This window comes from Erinaceus europaeus, chromosome 15 (genome assembly GCF_950295315.1).
Source record: "Erinaceus europaeus chromosome 15, mEriEur2.1, whole genome shotgun sequence".
NCBI lineage: Eukaryota > Metazoa > Chordata > Mammalia > Eulipotyphla > Erinaceidae > Erinaceus > Erinaceus europaeus.
In genome coordinates this window covers 20248367-20270184 of record NC_080176.1, presented here as the reverse complement: position 1 = coordinate 20270184, position 21818 = coordinate 20248367, and the positions used below count along the sequence as shown (strand labels likewise).

At 45.3% G+C, this 21818-nt stretch overlaps 1 protein-coding gene and 2 non-coding genes across 3 annotated transcripts; all 3 read right to left on the bottom strand.

Annotated features, from left to right (window-relative positions):
- Positions 1–61: 61 nt before the first annotated feature.
- On the bottom strand, positions 62–16483 carry CCT6A (chaperonin containing TCP1 subunit 6A). Its single transcript, XM_007530051.3, has 14 exons — positions 16201–16483; positions 15512–15575; positions 13872–14006; positions 12001–12174; positions 10750–10853; positions 10009–10119; positions 8283–8442; positions 8109–8191; positions 5863–5959; positions 4317–4464; positions 3390–3523; positions 2365–2467; positions 1548–1620; positions 62–1027 (listed from the first exon to the last, which is right to left on the bottom strand). Exons 1-14 carry the CDS (start codon positions 16335–16337, stop codon positions 955–957), a joined length of 1596 nt encoding a protein of 531 aa, XP_007530113.1. The 5' UTR covers positions 16338–16483; the 3' UTR covers positions 62–954.
- Positions 4134–4270, bottom strand: LOC132533265 (small nucleolar RNA SNORA15). Its single transcript, XR_009545159.1, has one exon. It is a non-coding gene; the product is annotated as a small nucleolar RNA SNORA15 (small nucleolar RNA).
- Positions 13254–13388, bottom strand: LOC132533268 (small nucleolar RNA SNORA22). Its single transcript, XR_009545161.1, has one exon. It is a non-coding gene; the product is annotated as a small nucleolar RNA SNORA22 (small nucleolar RNA).
- Positions 16484–21818: the final 5335 nt, after the last annotated feature.

The following is a 21818-nucleotide window of genomic DNA, read 5'->3' as shown; positions in this document are numbered from 1 at the left end:
CTTAGCTCCTACTCTTTGATTTGTTCTGTTTTTACTTGAATACCACTGGCAAAATCACAAAAAGGTTTTCAACTTTACATTTATTGCACACTCATGGAAGGCAAGTGCCACATCCTTAAGATACAAAGCTTAACAATACACAACTTGACCTTCAAGGACTGCAGATTTGATGTAGGACAAACAGTAATTTGGGCAAGAAAAAGATGACAGTGTGAGATCTGGGGCGGACATTTCAGCAAAAGCAAAGTTCAGGGGTATGGAAGTGTGGTTCACAGCATGTAAAGCCTCACCAGTCCATAACCAACAGCCCCTCAACCATATCCAGTCCACTTCTATTTGGTTTTGCCATTTTATACTTGTAGCTCTTTGGGTCCCTTGCCTCTAGTTCATCCATCTGCAACGCACCTTTTTTCTTTTGTGGAAGAACATTAGCAAAGCTACTTCTAAAGTCAGAAAAGGCCACCAGATCCAATATTTTACTCAGGAATGTACACCTGGGAGACAGATGCTTTCAAACTTTAAATCATTATTTATATTAGCATAAACTATAAAAACAAACTCGGGGTAATAGGGAACTAGTGGATAAATTAAAATACATCTAATAGAAATTACTAAACCATTAATAGTTCTTCAAGGATTATTTTAATAACAAGGTAACATATGATTATCTAATATTTATTTTTCATCAATGAAGCTAAAACAAAATATCTGGTTCAATGGATAAAAAACAGCTTGCTTTTTTTTGATGTACACATCAGTGCAATTTAAAAAATACTGTAATTATAATCTCAGAACACCAGAATTTGAGTAGGTACCAGCAGTCTCTCCTTTTTTTCGTATGGGAAAAGAAAATTCCTTTGAAAAATCACTCGGAAGCTTGGATAAAAATCCCACAGCTATATTTTTCACTCTGCAGTCTACATGATTCAGAGGATATATGGCGGAAGCCTTAATTCAACCCTTTAGAGAAGACATTCCAGCTCGCATAATCTCATCAACCAGGAGAATGTTGGTAGCAATAACAGTGCTGAAAAGGAAAAAGAACAAACGCTAGGACCACATTGAGATATAAATCACGACAACTTGATTTCTAAGTTACTGACATTATATTAGTTTTATTTTGAGAGAGATTCAGAGAGAGAAATACAGAAACACCAGAGCACTGCTCAGCTCTGGTTTAAAGTGGTGAGGGTATCTGAACCTGGGACTTAGGAGCCTCAGGCATGAAAGTCTGTCTGCATAACCATTATGCTATCTCCCCCACCCTTCCTCTTTTTTTAAAAAAGGTTTTATTTATTTATTTATAAGATAAGAACCAGACATCACTCTGACACATGTGCTGCCGGGGATTGACCTCCGGACCTCATGCTCGAGTCTAATGCTTTATCCACTGCGTCACCTCCCAGACCACCACTTACTTCTTCCTCTTTATCTCCCCACTGCCTCTCAGATTATCTCTATTCAAATTAAGAAAAAAAAATCTTGGGGATGCAGTGGGAGAGAATGACTGCTAAAGGCCATTCTGGTTTCCGCTTTGCCAAACTCACCAGGAGTGAAGAAGCTGCTTCTTTACACAGTAGTTGTCCCATATGCCCGCTTCTGCTGCCACCATCGGCTCACCTGAAACATGAACCATTCTTAAACCACAGTCGTAAGCTCAGAATGGAATCCCTAGAGACACTAACTGGAGACTGGAGGTAGAGCAGCCGGTTGCGCGCCCACATACAACATCCAAGGACCCAGGCTCAAGCTTCACAAATGGTCAGTGTTACAGGGATCTCTCTCCAGCAGTATGTTCTTTTTGAATTCAATTTTTAAGTATTTTAAAAAATATTTATTTATTTATTCCCTTTTGTTGCCCTTGTTTTTTATTGTTAGTTATTACTGATATCATTGTTGTTGGATAGGACAGACAGAAATGGAGAGGAGGGGAAGACAGAGGCAGAAAGAAAGACAGACAACTGCAGACCTGCTTCACCACATGTCACTCGACTCTCCTGCAGGTGGGGAGCCGGGGGCTTGAACCGGAACTGAATTCAACTTAAAAAAAATTTTAATCTTAATTATTCCATCTTACTCAGTAGCCACACCTGTTACAGTGCACAAGGACCCAAGTACAAGCCCCCAGTTCCCACCTGTAGGAGGGAAGCCTCACAAGTGGTGAAGCAGCATGGCAGATGGCTCTCTTATCTCCCCCTCTCCTCTCAATGCGTCTATTTCAAAATAAAATAAAATGTAGGCTATTTTAAAACCCCAACACCACTAGTGACAAGTTGCATGGGATTTCTCCAAGACCCAACCTCCTTTTTTGCCCCACCACTGTCATCTAGTTTAACCCCTACAATTATAATTACATTCTCCTACCTGTGTTCAAGTCCACACCCACAAGTTGACCTGATTCTGAATGTTCTGCTTTAAGTTTAACTAATGTTTCCTGAAGGTCAAAGCCGGAGTTCTGGGCAAGAACCTAAAGTAAAACAAATTTAATCCTTAAAGACAGGCTCTTGATGTACTGCACCAAAGTAAAGGACTTGGGAGTTGGGGGAGGGCAGCGGGCGGCAGCACAGTCAGGCTTTCAGGTCCTGGTGCATCATGGTGGAGGACCTGGCCTGGGGGGTGATTGTGTCTTGCAGAAAAATGAGAAATTTTATACAAGTACCAGTAATTGTATTTACTATAAACCATTAATCCTCCCCCCACAGGAGAGGCAAGAAAGAGCAGGAAGACAAGTGGAAAAATTGGACGACTGACAACACATATGGCAGAGTTCTGGTCCTCTCATAAGTAAAAAAAACTCTTTTAATATATGGGAACTGGCTCACAGGATTTTGGTGGTAGATGAATGGGGAACTAGCTCTGTAATTTTATAACCTTGTGAATCACTATTAAATAACTAATAGTACAGAAAAAGAAAAAAAGGTTAAAAAAAAAAACACACTATGTGTCCATCTTTTGCCACCTGAAGCTTCAGAGGAAATGACTACGTTTACATAAATGATACTTGGTCAGGAAATGATACTTGTGTCAGGAAAAAAACTGACCAGACTTGTTTAGCCCAAATCCACAATGTAGCGCAGGGGAGACAGCATGATGATCACACAAAGGGATTTCATGCTTGAGGCCACGAGCTTCCATGTTCCAATCCTCCTACTACCTATCATAAGCCTGAGCAGTGCTCTGGTCTTTCTGTCACTAAAACTAAGTATATCAACAATTTTTAAAAATGCTAACAATAAATTGGGTCTAGGCAGTGGCACAAGATAAAGTTTTGGAACTACATAATTTGAGTTCAATTCCTGGCATCACATGCTAAGTGTTGACCTGGTTCTTATTAATAAAGTAAATTTTAAAATATATATATATATAAATATATATATTAGTCGGGGTACCTTAGGAATAATGAGCAAAGCATCAGCAAATGCCTGAACCCCAAGCTGGGCTCTGCCTTTCACACTGGACTTATGCTTGATCAAGGCTTCCGCCATTGCCACTTCTACTGCCCCGGCACCGGGAACCACGCAGCCTGTTGGATGGGAGAGGGAGAGAGAGAGAAAGGCTAAGCTACAAAGGAAAGAAAACTCTACAGTTAGTGAAAAATAAAAAACAAGGGGCCAGGCGGTGGCACACCTGGTTAAGGGTTCACATTAAGCCTCACGAGTGACGTAGCAGGGCTGTGGGTGTGTCTATTTCCCCCTCCCCTTTCAATTTCTGTCTCTATCCAATAATAAAAATATTCAAAATATATAAATAAGAAACACACTCAAAAGTTAAAACTATTTTAATTTCTTGAAACCACAGTTTTTTTTTGTTTCTACGGTTATCGCTGGGACTTGGTGCCTGGGCCAGGAATCCACTGCTCCTGGCGGCTATTTCCCCCCATTGCTGCTGTTGTTGACAGGACAGAGAGAAACCAAGAGAGGAGGGAAAGATAAGACACCTGCAGACCTTCTTCACCACTTGTGAAGCGACCCCCCCCCCCCGCAGGTGGGGAGGCAGGGGCTTGAACTGGGATCCTTGCAATCCTTGCCTGACCTCTGAAACCATAGTAATTTCAATATTGCATTTGAAAGTGATTATAAGCAACACATCGAAGAGATTTTCAATTTATCACCTGAGCTCTTGTCTGTTCACTTATTTGTATCTACTTCTAACAGATGACATGCCACACAAATCTTAGCATACCAAAGTCACTGCAGAGAGAAAACTTTACTTTTGCATGGTGTCTGGCTGTGTAAACTACTGATCAAAAGAACACAGTATTCAGCCATGCCTCTAGACTACAAGATAAAGAATGCTAAGTGCAGGAGGGCTCTTACCATCATCAATAGCATTTTTAACAGCTCTCAAACCGTCTCTTATTGCATCTTTGATCTGAGTGATCGTGTGCTTATTTGGTCCTTTGATCAATAAGGTTACAGAGCGAGGATTATTACACTTCTCAATAAAGGTGAACTTCTCTTCTCCCTGTACGAAGGAAACAGAAATGAACACAGGGAGAGTGGATTAATGGAGGGATGATAAGCAGCATATTAAGATCACATTAGGGTAATGCTGGCACACCTGGTGAAGTGTACGCACCACAAAGCCCAAGGACCCAGGTGAAAGCCTTACTAGTGAAGTAGTGCTGCAGATTTCTCTCTGCCCCATCAAATAAATAATTATGGGTTTTTTTTTGTTTGTCTTTTTAAAAACCACATTAGGGAACTGGGCAGTGGCGCAGAGGGCTAAGCGCACGTGGCGCAAAGCGCAAGGACTGGTTGAAGAATCCCGGTTGGAGCCCCCAGCTCCTCACCTGCAGGGGAGTTGCTTCACAGGTGGTGAAGCAGGTCTGCAGGTGTCTATCTTTCTCCCCGCCTTCCCCTCCTCTCTCCATTTCTCTCTCTCCTATCCAATAACAACATCAATAACCACAACAATGTTAAACAACAAGGGAAACAAAAGGGAACGAATACATTTAAAAAAAAAAAAAAACTATTTTTTAAAAAGTAAATATTTATTCACGAGGAAGCTGGGAGAGAGAAAAAAACCAGACATCACTCTGGTACATGTGCCACCGGGGATCAAACTCAAGACCTCATGCTTGAGAGTCCAATGCCTTATCTACTGTACCACGCAAAGGTTTTTCATTACAACACAAACTAAAAGTAAAAATTTGACCCCCAAGGGAGGAAATGGATCCTTGGGGATCCCGTGCACAAAGGTGGCATTAAGATGTGGTTCAGGGGCAGATAGCATAATGGTTATGCAAACAGAGTATCATGCCTGAGGCTCCAAAGTGCCAGGTTCAACCCCCTGCATCACTGTAAACCAGAGCTGAGCAGTGTTCTGGTTAAAAAAAAAAAAAGGGGGGGGGGGTCAGGCACAGTGGGTTAAGTGCAGGTGGCGCGGAAGTGCAAGGGTCAACGTAAGGATCCCGGTTCGAGTCCCCGGCTCCCCACCTGCAGGGGAGTTTCTTCACAGGTGGTGAAGCAGGTCTGCAGGAGTCTGTCTTTCTCTCCCCGTCTTCCCCTCCTCTCTCCATTTCTCTGTCCTATCCAACAACAACAACATCAATAACAACAATAATAACTACAAAAAGGGCAACAAAAGGGAATAAATATTAAAATTATAATAATAAACGGAGCAGTGTTGCAGTGTCTCTCTCCTCTTACCCATCTCTATCTTAAACAAACAAAAAAAAAGTCTGAAGCAGAGCAATCAATGAATTACAGAGTCCCAATGATAATGATAAAGTTGTACTAATGACAACTGTCTTGTCGATCACTGTTTCCCCAGCAAAGTGGTTTGAAAATTAACATCTGCTACCAAAGAATTCAGGAACCAGAAAGTATTTATGCCTCTGGGGAAAAAAAGCATCCTTACCAGAGTATACTCGTAGACCAGTCCTGCGTATCCCAGGCAGTCAGGACTCAGGTCGTCTAAAGAATTTAGAGCTACACCACCGCAAGCAAGGGTCATTCTGAAATAGGAATGTAGTATTACATTAACCTCGGCTTTGGGCATGGGGAGATAGCATAACGGTTATGCAAACAGACTCTCATGCCTGAGGCTCCAAAGTCCTAGGGTTCAATCCCCTGTACACCACAAACCAGAACTGAGCAATGCTCTGGTAAAACACACACACACACACACACACACACACACACACACACACACACACACACTCACACTCTGCTCCAGAGCTGGTACTGGCAGGAATTCACTGTTCTATACCAGATTGTTTTTCAGATAGAGGGAAATGAAGATACCACAGGATGTAAGGGCGATCTGGCTGCGACTTCTGTCACCCCATGGATCTCCACTATTGATTTGGCTGATCTGACCGGCTAGGCGGGTGTCCCCTTCCTCCCTCCCTGCACCATGTGAGTCCCTCCGGGAAGCTGCGCACTCCCACTCCCCAGAATAGAGACAGAGCAGGAGCAGTCTTCAGCCTCTCAGGGCAGTCTTCAGTCTTCGGTAGAAGAATAGCTGCGCTCCTCTGCTAGGACCTCCAAATAAACTCTCAAGAAACATACCACAGTACTGAAGCTTACCCCAAGCTGTGGGGACCAGCTTTGGACATGGGCTCCTTGAGCCTTATTTTCGCGTGGTAAAACAGGCACCCCCACAAATGAGTGGTCTTTGATTTTCAAAAAATGTGGAGGGTTTAAACCTAGAGTTGCACACATTCATGTGTTCTACTGTTGAGGCACCGTGCTGATTCTACTAGTTTTATTTAGAGATCAATTATTTTTAGGGAGCCGTCTTTCCATTTTCCAACCAACCAGCTGGAGACCTCTCCACAAGTGAATGAATGCACGTCAAATGACATCTAAAGGTGAACAGCGCTGTCAAGACTCCCAGTGGCCACTTGTCCCTTTTACTTGAGAGGGTAGTGGGAGACAAAGAGAGACGCACCCACAGCACTGCTTCGCCACTCATGAAGCTTCCCCCCCTCTAAGTGGGAACTGATGATTTGAACCCATATCCTTGTACATGGTTATCCTGTGTGCTCAACAGGGTACACCACTCTCTAGCCCCAGGGCAAATATTTCTTAAAAATACTCTTGACCTGGAAAAATACACACAGCAATGTGGTAAGTTAAGTGCGCACCAAAGGTCAAAGCAGTATTATTCATAACAAGCAAAATCAAATGCTCAAATGAGTAAACAAAAATCTCCTAGTTGTACAAACGAGGTCCTGACATCTACGGTATAAACTTGAAACAGGCTGAGAAAGCTCTAGTGTCTTTCCCTTTATCTCAATGCATGGCAGGAGGGATCCCAGCCCACTTAAAAAAAAAGGGGGGGGGGGGAGGGCGTCCATTTCATAGGTGGTGAAGCACGTCTGCAGGTGTCCTTCTCTCCCGTATTCCCCATCTCTCTCTGTTTGTCTCTGTCCTATCAAACAACAATGGCAGCAATAACAAAACTGTAAAACAAGGGCAACAAAAGGGAAAAATGGCCTCCAGGAACAGTGGATTTAGCACCAAGCCCAGTGATAACCCTGGAGGCAAAAAAATAAATAAAATAAAAACATTATAGAGTGCAAAGACACAGGTTCAAGTCCCCAGTTTCCACCCGTAGCAGGGAAGCTTTATAAAATGTGAAGCAGTCTTACAGATGTTTCTATCTGCCCCCTTGACATCTCTTTTCCTCTTCTTATTCTATCCAGAATAAGAAAAAATTAGGGACCTGGTTATGCACAAGGAACTGGGTCTGAGTTGCCACTCCATACCCGTGTGTGTGTGTGTGTGTGTGTGTGTGTGTGTGTGTGTATGTGTGTGGCTTCACAAGCAGTGAAGCTCACCTACAGATGTCTCTCTACTCCCCTCTCAATTTGTGTTATAACATACACACATCTATGAAAATCGGGCAAATCTCCTATCACAGGCTCACGAATGGTGAGAATTCATTTCAACACTGGACAGAAATAAAACATCCCAGCCGGTGTTGAATGAAATGACCACACCTGCAATTCAAAAATCCCACTGATGTTTACTGAAAGCTTATTGCCACTTTACTGTGATAAAAGAAAAAATGCAAAAAGCAGACATGAAAAAGAATTACCCCACCTTACTTGAAAAATAAATAAATATGCTGGGACCTGCACTACTCAAATAACGTACCTTTCCATATTCCTCCTCTTAGCCCTGCGCAGAGCTACTATGCCTTCCTTAGCAAGAGCGTCCAGGGAGAACGGGTCAATTCCCTGCAGCAAGAATACAAAGACTTGTATCAGTCAGTCCCTTTAAAAATGAAAAGTGAGCCAGACAAGTTTATAATCAAAACTTCATTCTCACCTTTTGATTAACAACAACAAATCCTTTATCTGAATCGCCACAAACTTTCCTTTTCAGCTCTATTATTTTCTTAACTCTATCTTCAATGAATTTTCTTTCAGCTCTTACTAGTTTTTCTCTTTCTTCTGCACTCTTATAAAAAAAACCAGAGTTCACTTCCCTGTTGGGGGAAAAAAAAAACAAAAAAACCGAGGATCGAAGGGAGAAATTAAGTTTATTTTGAATAGACAAGCAATCACCTTAAATATTGGTCTAGTCTCAAGATTTAACAGTCACGCAGCTGCGATGCCATTCAGCTTGCAAGTTCAGAAAGCTATTTTCTAAGAGAAGGATGAATACTAAATAATTTTCATTATTAGCACACTTAATAAATAGGGACGGGGAGGGAGAACAGAGACTGGACATGGTATATTGAACCAGAGCAAAGGACTCTGGAAGAGGGAGGTGTGGGGAAGATAATTGTGGGGACTGTCACATAAGAAAATTGCACACGTGTCAATGACTGTGGTTTAAAGTATCAGCCCCTCAAAAATAGGGGGGGGGGTTTGATAGCATAATGGTTATGCAAAGAAACTTTCATGCCCAGGCTCCAGAAGTCCCAGGTTCAATCCCCACACCACCATAAACCAGAGATGAGCAGTGCTCTGGTAAAAAAAAAAAAAGTAGGGGTAGATAGCACAATGATTATGCAAAGAGACTTTCATGCCTGAGACTCCCAAATCCCAGGTCTAATCTCCTACACTACCAGAAACCAGAGCTGAGCAGTGCAGAAAACACTGAGCAGAACTTAGACTGGAGTTGGTTGGTGTATTGCACTTTGGGGTGAGGTGGGGGGGGGGGAAGGGTTACAGTCCTGGAACATGGTAGCAGACAACCTAGGTTATACTGCTGGGTGGGAAACAGGGAAATGTTATGCATACGCAAACTATTGTATTTACTGTCAGCTGTAAAACATTAACCCCCAATTATTTTAGCATTATTTTTTAAAGTCATCTTAATTTTTAAAAAACATTTTATTTACTGAATAGACAAGAGAAATAGAGAGGGATGGGGGGATAGAGAGATGGAAAGAGACAGACACCCGCAGCCCTGCTTCACCACTTGTAAAGCTTTGCCCCTGCAGGTGGGGACCAGGGGCTTGAACCCAGGTCAGTCCTTGTACACTGTAATGTGTGCACTTAAACCACATGTGCCACCGCCTGGCCCCTAAAAAGCTATTTTCTACAACTCTTTCAAACCCAACTGAGAAAATATAGTCCTGGGCGAGGGTAGGTAGCATTAATAGTTAGGCAAAGAGACCCTCATGTGTGAGGCTCCAAAGTCCCAGGTTCAATTGCCTGCACCACCATAAGGCAGAGCTGAGCAGTGCTCTGGTTAAAAAAAAAAAAAAAAAAAAAAAAAAACGGAGTTGGGAGCAGTAGCGCAGCGGGTTAAGTGCATGTGGTGCGAAGTCCAAGGACCGGTGTAAGGACCCCGTTTGAGCCCCCAGCTCCCCACCTGCAGGGAAATCACTTTACAAGTGGTGAAGCAGATCTGCAGGTATCTATCTTTCTCTCCCCTTCCTCTCTCCATTTCTGTCCTATCCAACAACGACATCAGTAACAATAACTACAACAGTAAAAAAGAAACCATAGCCCTTATAATGCAGACATTGTCCTAAATGACCTGCCCCAAACGCCAAGTTCATCTACTTCTCTCTTCTATCTGTAAGAGGCTATAAACTTACGTTTTCTCATATTCTAAAGACACATTGCAGGTGAGGATATATGCATCTTCCACTCGCTTTTTCATATCAGGATGCCTTGCCCCATGGTCCAAAACAAGACCTCTGATCAAGCTGTTAAAACATATTCAAACTGTTAGCAATTTCCTGAGGGGAAGCACCATCGATTAACAAATCAAAACAGTTAACTGAGACTCTAGTTCTAACTCTCTCTCTCTCGACCATGATGAAAACATAAGGAAGGTGGTGCAGTGGATAAAGCACTGGACTCAAGCATGAGGTCCTGAGTTCAATCCCTAGCAGCACATGTACCAGAGTGATGTCTGCTTCTCTCTCTCCCCCCTATCTTTCTCACATAAAGAAAAATTTTAAAAATATACATGATTAAAACATACCATTCAAGGATAACCCTACCATAAAAATTCTGCAAGAAGTCTCAAAAGGCAGGTTTTATGACCTTTGTTATGACCCTTTCTTATTGCACCAAAGCAAAAGACTCTGGGAAGGAGGGGGGGACAGGAAGAAAACTCTGGGGGAACACTGCAGAATAACATTGTATGCTTACGTCAACAATTGCACTGTAAAGCACTAACCCCCTCAAGAAAAAAAATTTATGGTCCTGTCCTTAAACACAACACCACTAACTTTATACATTTAAAGACACAAACACCAAAATATATGTACTATATAAATCACCAGTAAAACTATGAATTCTTAATTACTTCATAGCATTGTACAGCCTACCTGGTATCAGTTTCTGATTTATGTTTCATTTCCATGATCTCAACCATGAAGAGATCAATAGGTTCATCTTGTTTGTGAATAGCCAAAATGGAATCCACTACAGCCTATAAGCAGAATATAACCATTAGCTGGATTTGAGTGGCCACATCTATGATGGGCAGAATTCACACATGCATATATTCATTGGAGGCAGGGCCCCACACATGAGGGTTTACTTATTTATTAACACAAGAAAAGAGAAAGAAAACCAAAGTATCACTCTGGTAACACGCCAAGTCGAAGGTCAAACCCAGGATTTCCTGCTCCCAAGTGCAACACTCCAGTCACTCTGGCCCCTCCCACGTCACTGGGCTGCCTTTTCATTCAGTGAGGAGGAAATTTTCAGCACAGTGGCCCGGGAGGTGATACAGTGGATAAAGCACTGGACTCTCAAACATGAGGTCCTGAGTTTGACCCCCGGCAGCACATGTACCAATGATGTCTGGTTCTCTCTACCTTTATTAATAAAATCTTTAAAAAAAAAAAAATTTAGATTGCACCCCATAGTAGGAAGTGGTTAAGTATGCTTCTTTTAAATATTATCTTTTAATTTATTGAATAGACAGCCAGAAATCAGGATAGTAAGGGTAGGGGGAGATAAACAGAGAGAAAAGTACATCTGCAGCCCTGCTTCACCACTCACAAAGCTTTCCCCCAGCAGGTGGGGAGCGCAGGCGCTCTGGTTAAAAAATAAATAGGGGGGTCGGGCGGTAGTGCAGCGGGTTAAGCGCACGTGGAGCAAAGCGCAAGGACCGGCTAAAGGATCCCGGTTCGAGCCCCCGGCTCCCCACCTGCAGGGGAGTCGCTTCACACGTGGTGAAGCAGGTCTGCAGGTGTCTACCTTTCTCTCCCTCTCTGTCTTCCCCTCCTCGCTCCATTTCTCTGTGTCCTATCCAACAACGAACAACATCAACAATGGCAATAATAATAACCACAATAAGGCTACAACAAGGGCAAGAAAAGGGGAAATAAAAAGGCCTCCAGGAGCGGTGGATTCATGGTGCAGGCACCGAGCCCAGCAATAAGCCTGGAGGCAAAAAAAAAAAAACAAGTAATCAATAAACAGATAAGAGAATTCAGTAATCGCTGGTCCCTTACCACCTAATTTGAGCACTGTTCCAGAGAGCACTGTAACGTGAGTCCAACCAGATGCACCGCCACCCGGTCCCTAGCATGCTTCTCATATCAGGAACTTCTGTACCACACACATACCTCTGTTAAGACATCAGCAAGTTCAACATGAACTTTAGTCCGTAGAGACGTTCTGGCCACATCTATCAGTGTTTCTCTGTCCATCTCTTTGGTTACTTTGACCTGTTCCAAAAATTGAAGAGCCCTTTCCTTTGCAGCTTCAAATCCTTCTGTTATTATTCTGGGATGAACACCCTACAATAAACACACAATTATAAGTCCACTGGGTACTGGTGTTCATTAATTACACACAACCATATATTTTTTAACTTTTTTTCTCTTATAGTTATTTATTCCCTTCTGTTGCCCTTGTTTTATTGTTGTTGTAGTTATTGATGTCGTCGTTGAATAGGACAGAAAAAAATGGAGAGAGGAGGGGAAGACAGAGAGGGGGAGAGAAAGATAGACACCTGCAGACCTGCTTCACTGCCTGTGAAGCGACTCCCCTGCAGGTGGGGAGCTGGGAGCTGGAACCAGGATCCTTAAGCCGGTCCTGCACTTAACCCGCTGCACTACCACCTGACTCCCACAAATTTTTTTTTTTTGGTAAAGATAGCTTTTGAAAGTACTGAGGTGGGTGGTCAGGAAGTGGCGCGCACCTGGTTGAGCACAGACATTACAATGCACAAGGACCCAGGTTCATGCTCTTGGCTGCAGGTCTATGTCTCTGTCCCTCCATCTCCACCTGTCCTCTCAATTTCTGTCTCTACCCAATAATAAACAAAAAGAATTAAAAATATGTATGTTGAAGTCAAAAAAGTCATGACGTTTGTTTTGGGTTGCAAGGTTATCGCTGGGGCTCAGTGCCTGTATGAATCCACAGGTCCTATTGGCCATCTCCCTCCCCCCTTTTCCTTTATTTGATAAGACAGAAAAACTGGGGCCGGGTGGTGGTGCACCTTGGTTGAGTGCACATGTTACAGTGTGCAAGAACCCAGGTTTGAGCCCCTGGTTCCCACCTGCAGGGGGAAAGCTTCACAAGTGGTGAAGCAGGGCTGCAGGTGTCTCTTCCTCTCTACCTCCCCTTTCCCTCTCAATTTCTGGCTGACTCTATCCAATAAACAAAGATAATAAAGATAATAATAATAAAAAAAAAAAAAGAAAAACTGAGATGGGAGAAGGGAGTGGGGGCTTGAACCTCAGGCCCTGCACATGGTAACGTGTGCGCTTAGCCAGGTGTGTCACCACTACCCAACCCCACTGTGGGTGTTTTTCTATGCAAAAATGCTGTGATGGCTTTTCTGGATCACCCCCACCCTTTCACCCAGTCACTATAATGTGCTGCTTTTCTGAATACATTTAAAGGGATAAAGTAGCCCTTTCAACGCAGAGGAAAAGAACAGACATTGCTCTAGCACAGGGTCAAAGCCAAGGGAACTATAAAGCACACTTGGGTGTTCACTGTGCAAGCCGGCGACGCCACAAGCCTCCCAAGTGTGTCAGCACAACTATTCTTTTTTTTTTTCTTTTACTTAAAACTCATTCACATCATTCACTAAGTAAATAAATAATAAAACATAAACGAAGCTAAGAGTTTACGTTCTCTTCTCAGGAAATGTTTCCTGGCATCAGCTTAGTATTCAGAGATTTGCCTTAACCTTGGAGGTTAAAAAAAAAAAAAAGCTTCCCTCAAAGTCTTGTCAGTCTGGCATACATACGTAGTCCCACAGCACCTGACTACCCGCTGCCAACTTCCCCAGTGCCATCTACAGTGCTCCCATGGGACGTTCCTCCACCCTCCACATCTCGGTCCACCCGTCAGACCAGGACCAATGGTCACCTCCTACATTTGAGCCACCATTTCTATCTTTCACTACTTTAAACTCTCCGGTATGTTGCTAGCTCTTGCTCAGGCACGTGGATGTGCATAAACAGAGCCCCGCCACGCATACTTCGGAAATGTAGAGGTCTGCCTGTTTGAGCAGCTCCCCGATGATCAGGACGTTGGAGGTGGTGCCATCGCCGGTGATGTCATCCTGGGCTGTGGCCACTCTGGCAATTAAGGAGGCTGTCGGATGTTGTATTTGCTGCAAGCGGAGAAAGAAATTGCTCACACAACATAAAATGAAGCGGTTCCGGAAGTTGGGCGGTAGCGCAGCGGGTTAAGTGCATATGGCATGAAGAGCTAGAAACGGCGCAGGTTTGAGGCCCCAGCTGCCACCTGCAGGGCAAGCGGTGAAGCAGGCCTGCAGGTGTCTTATCTTTGTCTCCTGCTCTCTCCTTTCTTCATTTCTCTCTGTCCTAACAACCTTGACATCAACAACAGTAACTACAACAACAATAAAACAAGGACAATGAAAGGGAAAATAAAATTTAAAAAATAAGTAACAAAACAAAAATATTAGCCCTCTTAAGCACAGATCAGTAGGGGATGTTAAGTTACTGTGTGAAAGTTTTGTAAAAACAGGATATTCTGGGAGTAGGGCGGTAGTGCAGAGGGTTAAGCCCAGGTGGTGCAAAGCGCAAGGACCGCTTTCCCCGTCTTCCCCTCCCCTCTCCATTTCTCTCTGTCCTATCCAACAACATCAATAATAACTACAATAAAACAAGGGCAACAAAATCCCTCTTGTTAAATACAAAAAATATTTATTATATAGTATATGTAATACATATTATATAAACATAGTATTTATATGTTAGTGTATTATATAATATACAAATATATTTATTATATAATAAATATAAATATTTTCAAAAGGTATTTTTCATGTCTTCAAAGTGACCAAGACTCTTTAATTATGAGGGAGCCAGTAAAGGGTCTTGTTTAGTTTCCATGTCCTTTTAAGTGATTTTTTATTTGATAGACACAGAGAGAAATGGAGAGGAAAGGGGGAAGAGAGAGAAAGACACCTGCAGCAGGTGGGGACTTGGGATTGAATCTGTAAGCACTGTGACACTTATACTGTACCAGGTGCACTAGTGCCCAGCCAGCTTGTACATCTTTTTTCAAATTTTTAAAAATATTTTTTTTGTTGCCCTTTTTTAATCGTTGTTGTATTGTTGATGTCGTTGTTGGCTAGGACAGAGAGAAATGGATGGAGAGAGGAGGGGAAGACAGAGAGGGGGAGAGAACGACAGACACCTGCTGACCTGCTTCACCGCCCGTGAAGCGACTCCCCTGCAGGTGGGGAGCCGGGGGCTCGAACCGGGATCCTTATGCCGGTCCCTGTGCTTTGTGCCACCTGCGCTTAACCCGCTGCACTACCGCCCGGCCCGCTCAGAGCTCTGTATCTTAACGGGACACACAGAGAAAGAAATGCAGCAGAGCCCCGCACCATCCAGGCTGGGGAGGCATGGAAGCCCGGGGCGCCCAGCCACCACGCTGCCTCCGGCCCTCACCGGCCGGGCGTGTTTCATCACTACACTCCTGCAGCCAGGCCTTTGCAAGCAGTTCTTCCAGACTCCCGGCCCTGCGCCCGCTGTGCTGACCGCTCCTCCCCAACCTGACAGCGGGTAAAGGGTGTTCATCAGCCGCCCACTGCAGTGTCCTCCGGAAACCCAAGAAACCCGACCTCGCGGGGCAGCCGCTCACCATTTCATGAAGCAGCACGTTGCCATCTTTAGTCAGCTTGATATCGCCGGCACCAGACACGAGCCTATCCGACGAGCAGAAAGGTGAAAAGAAGACCAAAAAAAAAAAAAAAAAAAATCAGTGATTTCTTTTAACCAGCGCACTCACTGCTCAGCTCTGGCTTACGGTGATGCAGGGGATTGAACCTGGGGATCTGGTGCCTGCGGCACAGGAGTTTGCTCGCATAACCATTCTGCCATCTACCCCCACCCTCGGCGGTTTCCTAAACGGAGCCCAAACGCCAAGAACCTCGGGAGAACCGGGCGGGGGTGGGGGCGCAGCTCCGGCCCGGCCCGAGTCCCCGCAGCCCCTGACCCAGTGGCCGGCGCCACAGCCGGGGCCGAGCGGCGCTTCGCTCTTCCGCACGGAAACCGGCCGCTTCCCGGACTCGTCTTCACCCCGATCCCGGGCGCCCCCACCCCCGCGGGCGCCGGGCCCCGGGCCCCGGGCGGGGAGGCCGCGCACGCGGCGGCTTTGTTCTCCACGGAGACCCGGGGCGGCTCCGGGGCCCAGAAGAAAGGGCCGCGGCAGCACCCGGCCCCGGCCCCGAGGACGAGGGAGGAAGGGCCGCGGCGCCGAGGCGCGGAAGGAGCGAGCCCGGAGGCAGAAAGCGGGGCGCGAGGTGCCCGGCCCGCCCGGCCCCGCCTCACATCTTCATGGTGCCTTTAGGGCCCAGGTTGGTCCTCAGCACGTCCTGCAGCCCCCGCGCGGCGCTGATGTTGACCGCCAGCGCCGCCTGGGCTCGCGCCACCTCGGCCTTGGGGTTTAGGGTCTTCACGGCCGCCATTGCCGAGCCAGCGGAGGAAGAGGAGGAAGAGGAGGAGAGCGACGCACGGAAGGGCCCGAGCCGGCTCAGCGTGGCCGAAAGGCGCTATCCGGGTGTTCTGGAAAAGTCGGGCGCGCCCGGCCCGCCCCCTGCGTGCCCGCGCGCTTCCGCCATTGGCCCGCGGTTCTGCCGGCACCGCTCATTGGTTCGCTGTCGGTGGGCGTGGCCCAGCCGCGCTGCTCCGTCACCGCGCCGCCATTGCGCTGGGGAGGAGCCGGTGCGTCGGCCGCGGTGCCCTTCCGGCCGGGCCCAGGTCCCCCGAGGTTCCCGGCTCCCTCGCGCGTGTCGGGGCGCGGCTGGAGCGCTCGCTGCATGTTCCCCGAGGGATCTGGCCGCAGCACTTGGGCCTTGCTGCTGGGGTTACGCAGCGTTCTCCCGTTTGCCGATGTCCTAGATGCTGTACCTTCAGGAGACAGCAAGACCCTCCTCCGAGCAACCCTGGGCATCCGCCTAGGGACGAGGAACAAACTCAAGTCTTCAGAGCAGCTTTGGAAACAAAGCTGTCCTGCCTTTGAGAGAATGCCTTTTTAGGATAAAGAATTCCTCAAAGATAGGGCCAGGCGGTAGCGCAGCGGGTTAAGCGCACGTGGCACAAAGCACAAGGACCGTTGCAAGAATCCCGGTTCGAGCCCCCGGCTCCCCACCTGCAGGGGAGTCGCTTCACAGGCGGTGAAGCAGGTCTGCAGGTGTCTGTCTTTCTCTCCCCCTCTCTGTCTTCCCCTCCGCTCTCCATTTCTACCTGTCCTAGCCAACAGCAATAACAATAATAAAAACAACAATGTTTAAACGACAAGGGCAACAAAAGAGAAAAAATAGCCTCCTGGAGCAGTGGATTCATAGTGCAGGCACCAAACCCAGCGATAACCCTGGAATAAAAAAAAAAAAGTCTCAAAGATGCACTAGATTGTTTGCTAGGATCCAGTGATGACTCCTAAGGATTGAGAAAGGGCCAAGGGTATATGGGGGAAAAGCAAATACTTGGCAAGGGGTAGACAGCATAATGGTTATGCAAAGAGACTCTTATGCCTGGGGCTCCAAAATCCCAGTTTCAGTCCCCCGGACCGCCATGACCTAGAACTGAGCAGTGCTCTGGTTAAAAAAGAAAAAAAGTAAATACTCTTGTTGCGGGGGTAGATAGATGATGGTTATGGTTATGCAAAGACTCATATCTGAGGCTCCAAAGTCTCAAGTCCAATCCCCGCACCACCATAAACCAGATTGAGGAGTATTCAAAAAAAAAAAAAAAAAAAAAGTTCTTAGTTTAGTCTCCTCCACACAAGCTACGTTTGCATATTCTGAACCTCTCAAGAAATGCGAATATTTTTTAAATATTTATTTTCCTTTTTTTGTTGCCCGTTTTTTTTTTTTTTAATAGTTGTGGTTATCGTTGTTATTGATGTTTTCGTTGTTAAGGACAGAGAGAAATGGAGAGAGGAGGGGAAGACAGAGAGGGGGAGAGAAAGACAGACACCTGCAGACCTGCTTCACCGCCTGTGAAGCGAACCCCCTGCAGGTGGAGAGCGGGGCCTCGAACCAGGATCCTTATGCTGGTCCTGGATCTTTCCGTTACGTGCGCTTATCCCGTTGCGCTACCGCCGACTCCCCCGCGAATATTTTTTTAATATTTATTTTATTAAGAGAGAGACTGCTCTCAACCTCTGGCTATGGTGGTGCTGGAGGTGGAACCTGGGACCTCAGAGCCTCAGGCATAAAACTTTTCTGGATAGCCGTTATGTTGTCTCCCTTGCCTGATAAATGATTTATATGTAAGCATTTCACACGTATAGTGGCAATTTTTTATACACAGTCTATGAATTATTTTGGAGATAGTGGCATATTGATACAAATATGGATTGCTCAGTAAAAAAGGTTTATCGTGGGCTGGGTGGTGGCACACCTGGTTGAGAACACATTTACAAAAAAGGTTTATGATATGGTCCAGGAGGTGGCGCAGTGATAAAGCTTTGGACTCTCAAGTATGAGATCCTGAGTTCAATCCCCGGCAGCACATGTGCCAGAGTGATGTCTGGTTCTTTCTCTCTCCCCCTATCTTTCTCATTAATAAAGAAATAAAATGGTTTTTTTTTTTTTAAAAAAAAAAGAGGCTTATTTTGGCCTGGGCAGGCGGTAGCACAGTGGATTAAGCTCTCATGGCACAAAGCATAAGGACCGGCATAAGGATCCCGGTTTGAGGTCCTGGCTCCCCACCTACAGGTGGTGAAGCAGGTCTGCAGGTGTCTGTCTCTCCCCCTCTCTGTCTTCCCCTCCTCTCTCGATTTCTCTCTGTCCTATCAGCATTTCTCTCTGTCAACAATAACAACAAGGGTAACAAAAATGGCCTCCAGGAGCAGTGGATTTGTATGTAGTTAGGGCACTGAGCCCCAGTGATAGACGACCTGGGAGGCAAAAAAAAAAGTTTACCGGTGGGTGGGTGGGTAGAATATAGGTCCATGAAGGATGATAAATGACATAGTGGGGGTTGTATTGTTAAATGGGAAACTGGGGAATGTTATGCATGTACAGCCTATTGTATTTACTGTTGAATGTAAAACATTAATTCCCCAATAAAGAAATAAATTTTTTTAAAAAGTTTACCAATGGAGAAGTCAGAGCTCTACTCAGACACATTTGGTGCAAGGGCATCTGTAACACAAGACCTCATATTTGAGGGCATCATTTTAATTTAATTTTATTTTATTTTCTCTCAGAGCACTGCTCAGCTCTGGTTTATGGTGGTGCTGGTGATTGAATCTGGTACTTTGGAGCCTCAGGCGTGAGAGTCGTTTTGCATAACCATTATGTTATCTATCACCTTCCCCCTCACACACACACACACACACACACACACACACACACACACACACTTTTTCCTTAGCTAGAGGCAAAGGCAAAAACCACAGCACAGAAGCTCACTTGTATGCAGTGGGGGCTGCACTTGAACCTGGGTCGTGTACATGGCAAAGCAGAGCAGCACACTCTCCAAAGGAACTATTTCACTTTCCAGAGGGTCCAATTCTTTTTTTTTAATATTTATTTTATTTATTCCCTTTTGTTGCCCTTGTTTTTTTTTTATTGTTGTCATTATTGTTATTGGATAGGACAGAGAGAAATGGAGAGAGGAGGGGAAGACGGAGAGGGGGAGAGAAAGATAGACACCTGCAGACCTGCTTCACCGCCTGTGAAGTGACTCCCCTGCAGGTGGGGAGCCAGGGCTTGAACCGGGATCCTTATATTGGTCCTTGTGCTTTGTGCCACGTGCGCTTAACCCGCTGCGCTACAGCCCGACTCCCCAGAGGGTCCAATTCTTAATCTACTGTGCTGCCGCCCAAGCCATTGGAGAACTCATTCTTTTTCTTTTTTTAATTTTTTTTACATTTATTTATTTTCCTCTTGTTGTCCTTGTTTTTTCACTGTTGTAGTTATTATTGTTATTGATGTCATCATTATTAAATAAGACAGGAGAAATGGAGAGAGGAGGGGAAGACAGAGAGGGGGAGAGAAAGACAGACACCTGCAGACCTGCTTCACCGCCTGTGAAGCGACTCCCCTGCAGGTGGGGAGCTGGGGGCTCCAACTGGGATCCTTACACCAGTCCTTGCGCTTTGCACCACCTGCACTTAGGCCGCTGCACTACCTCCTGACTCCCAGAGTACTCATTCTTAATAGCTGGCGCAGGCACCGCCATGCGTGAGCTGCTTGACACAGTACCAGCTTCGCAGGAAGCACATGGGACTCTCCAGGCCAAACTGAAACCATCTTGCTTTTTTGCCACGTATAGGGCTTGGGATTAAACTCTGTGTGGTTTTAATGATTGTTACCTATGGCCAGACTCAGAGCCTGACCAATAACAAAAGTAATGACAAAACCTGCACTGCACGCTGTAAGATTGATCATAATGGAACAAGCAATAGCAGTAATGCAAAATTTTTCAGGAGGCTCCAAGAGGAAAAAATGTTTTCCCCTTTATCTACACCACTTCCTTTAGTATTCCCACTAAAATATAGAGAAAGATTGGTGCTTCCCACAGTGGAGGGGCCACCTTCCATAGCATCATTAATAAATAAAAGTTATGGGACCTGCCGAGATACAATGGGCCTTTTAATCTACCACCCACCCCTGTACTTCTACTTCCTTATTTATGCAGGAATAGTACACAAGAACCCAGGTTACACAGTGAGCACACACAGAAGATGGATTCCAGCTAGAGAGCTGAACTTTATGGAGAGGCTGGCCAGGTCAGCACCACCTTGGTGCCTTTTCAGTAAGGAACAAAACTCCTTGATCAATGGAACAGATTTTATGAAAAAATGGGCTGCTCAGTTTGTTTAAGGCCCCTAGAAACATAACAAGCTTGAACTCTCTATGAACCATTGGCTTCTGATGCATAGTGGCAAGAGGATGGCATAAATATACAGGTAGAATATTAATCTTAATCAACAGGACATCTGCCTAGCACACAGGCACAGGAATAACAAAAGACATAGAAACTGTGATGTGATCTCTAGGGAGAAATGTGCCCCTGGAATGTGAATGTTCCACAAAGCAGGAGATGTTCCCTACCTGTGCTGTTCTTACTTGGTGATTTTTGTATTAAAGCCTTGTTGATTTTTATTTATTTTTATTTATTTATTTTCTTTTTTGTTGTCCTTGTTGTTTTATTGTTGTAGTTATTGTTGTTGTTATTGATGTCGTCATTTTTGGACAGGACAGAGAGAAATGGAGAGAGGAGGGGAAGACAGAGAGGGGGAGAGAAAGATAGACACCTGCAGACCTGCTTCACCGCTGTGAAGCCACTCCCCTGCAGCTGGGGAGCTGGGGGCTCTAACTGGGATCCTTAAGCCGGTCCTTACGCTTTGCACCACCTGTGCTTAACCCACTGAGCTAGACCCCCAAAGCCTTGGTGATTTTTGTTTTAATAATCTATACCTTGGTGACTTTTGTTTTAATGATCTAAGCCTTATGAGACTATAAAATAAAGTTCTGCTTGAGTATGACAGAGATGTCTGCTTGAGCTTGAACACTCAGAGATAGTCATTTGTGATGACTAATCATTTAATTTTTTCCCCCTTTTGTTGCCCTTTTTTTTATTGTTGTAATTGTTGTTGTCATTGATGTCGTCGTTGTTGGATAGGACAGAGAGAAATAGAGAGAGGAGGGGAAGACAGAGAGGGGGAGAGAAAGACAGACACCTGCAAACCTGCTTCACCGCCTGTGAAGCGACTTGCCTGCAAATGGGGAGCCAAGCAGGGGGCTCTAACCGAGATCTTTACGATAGTCCTTGCGCTTTACCCCACGTGCACTTAACCCGCTGCGCTACTGCCTGACCCCCATGATGTGTGTCAACGTGACTGGACCACGGTGCATAGGTATCTGATCAAACATTAAGCTGGACATTTTTTTTAAATAATTTATTGGGAAATTAATGTTTTACATTCAACAGTA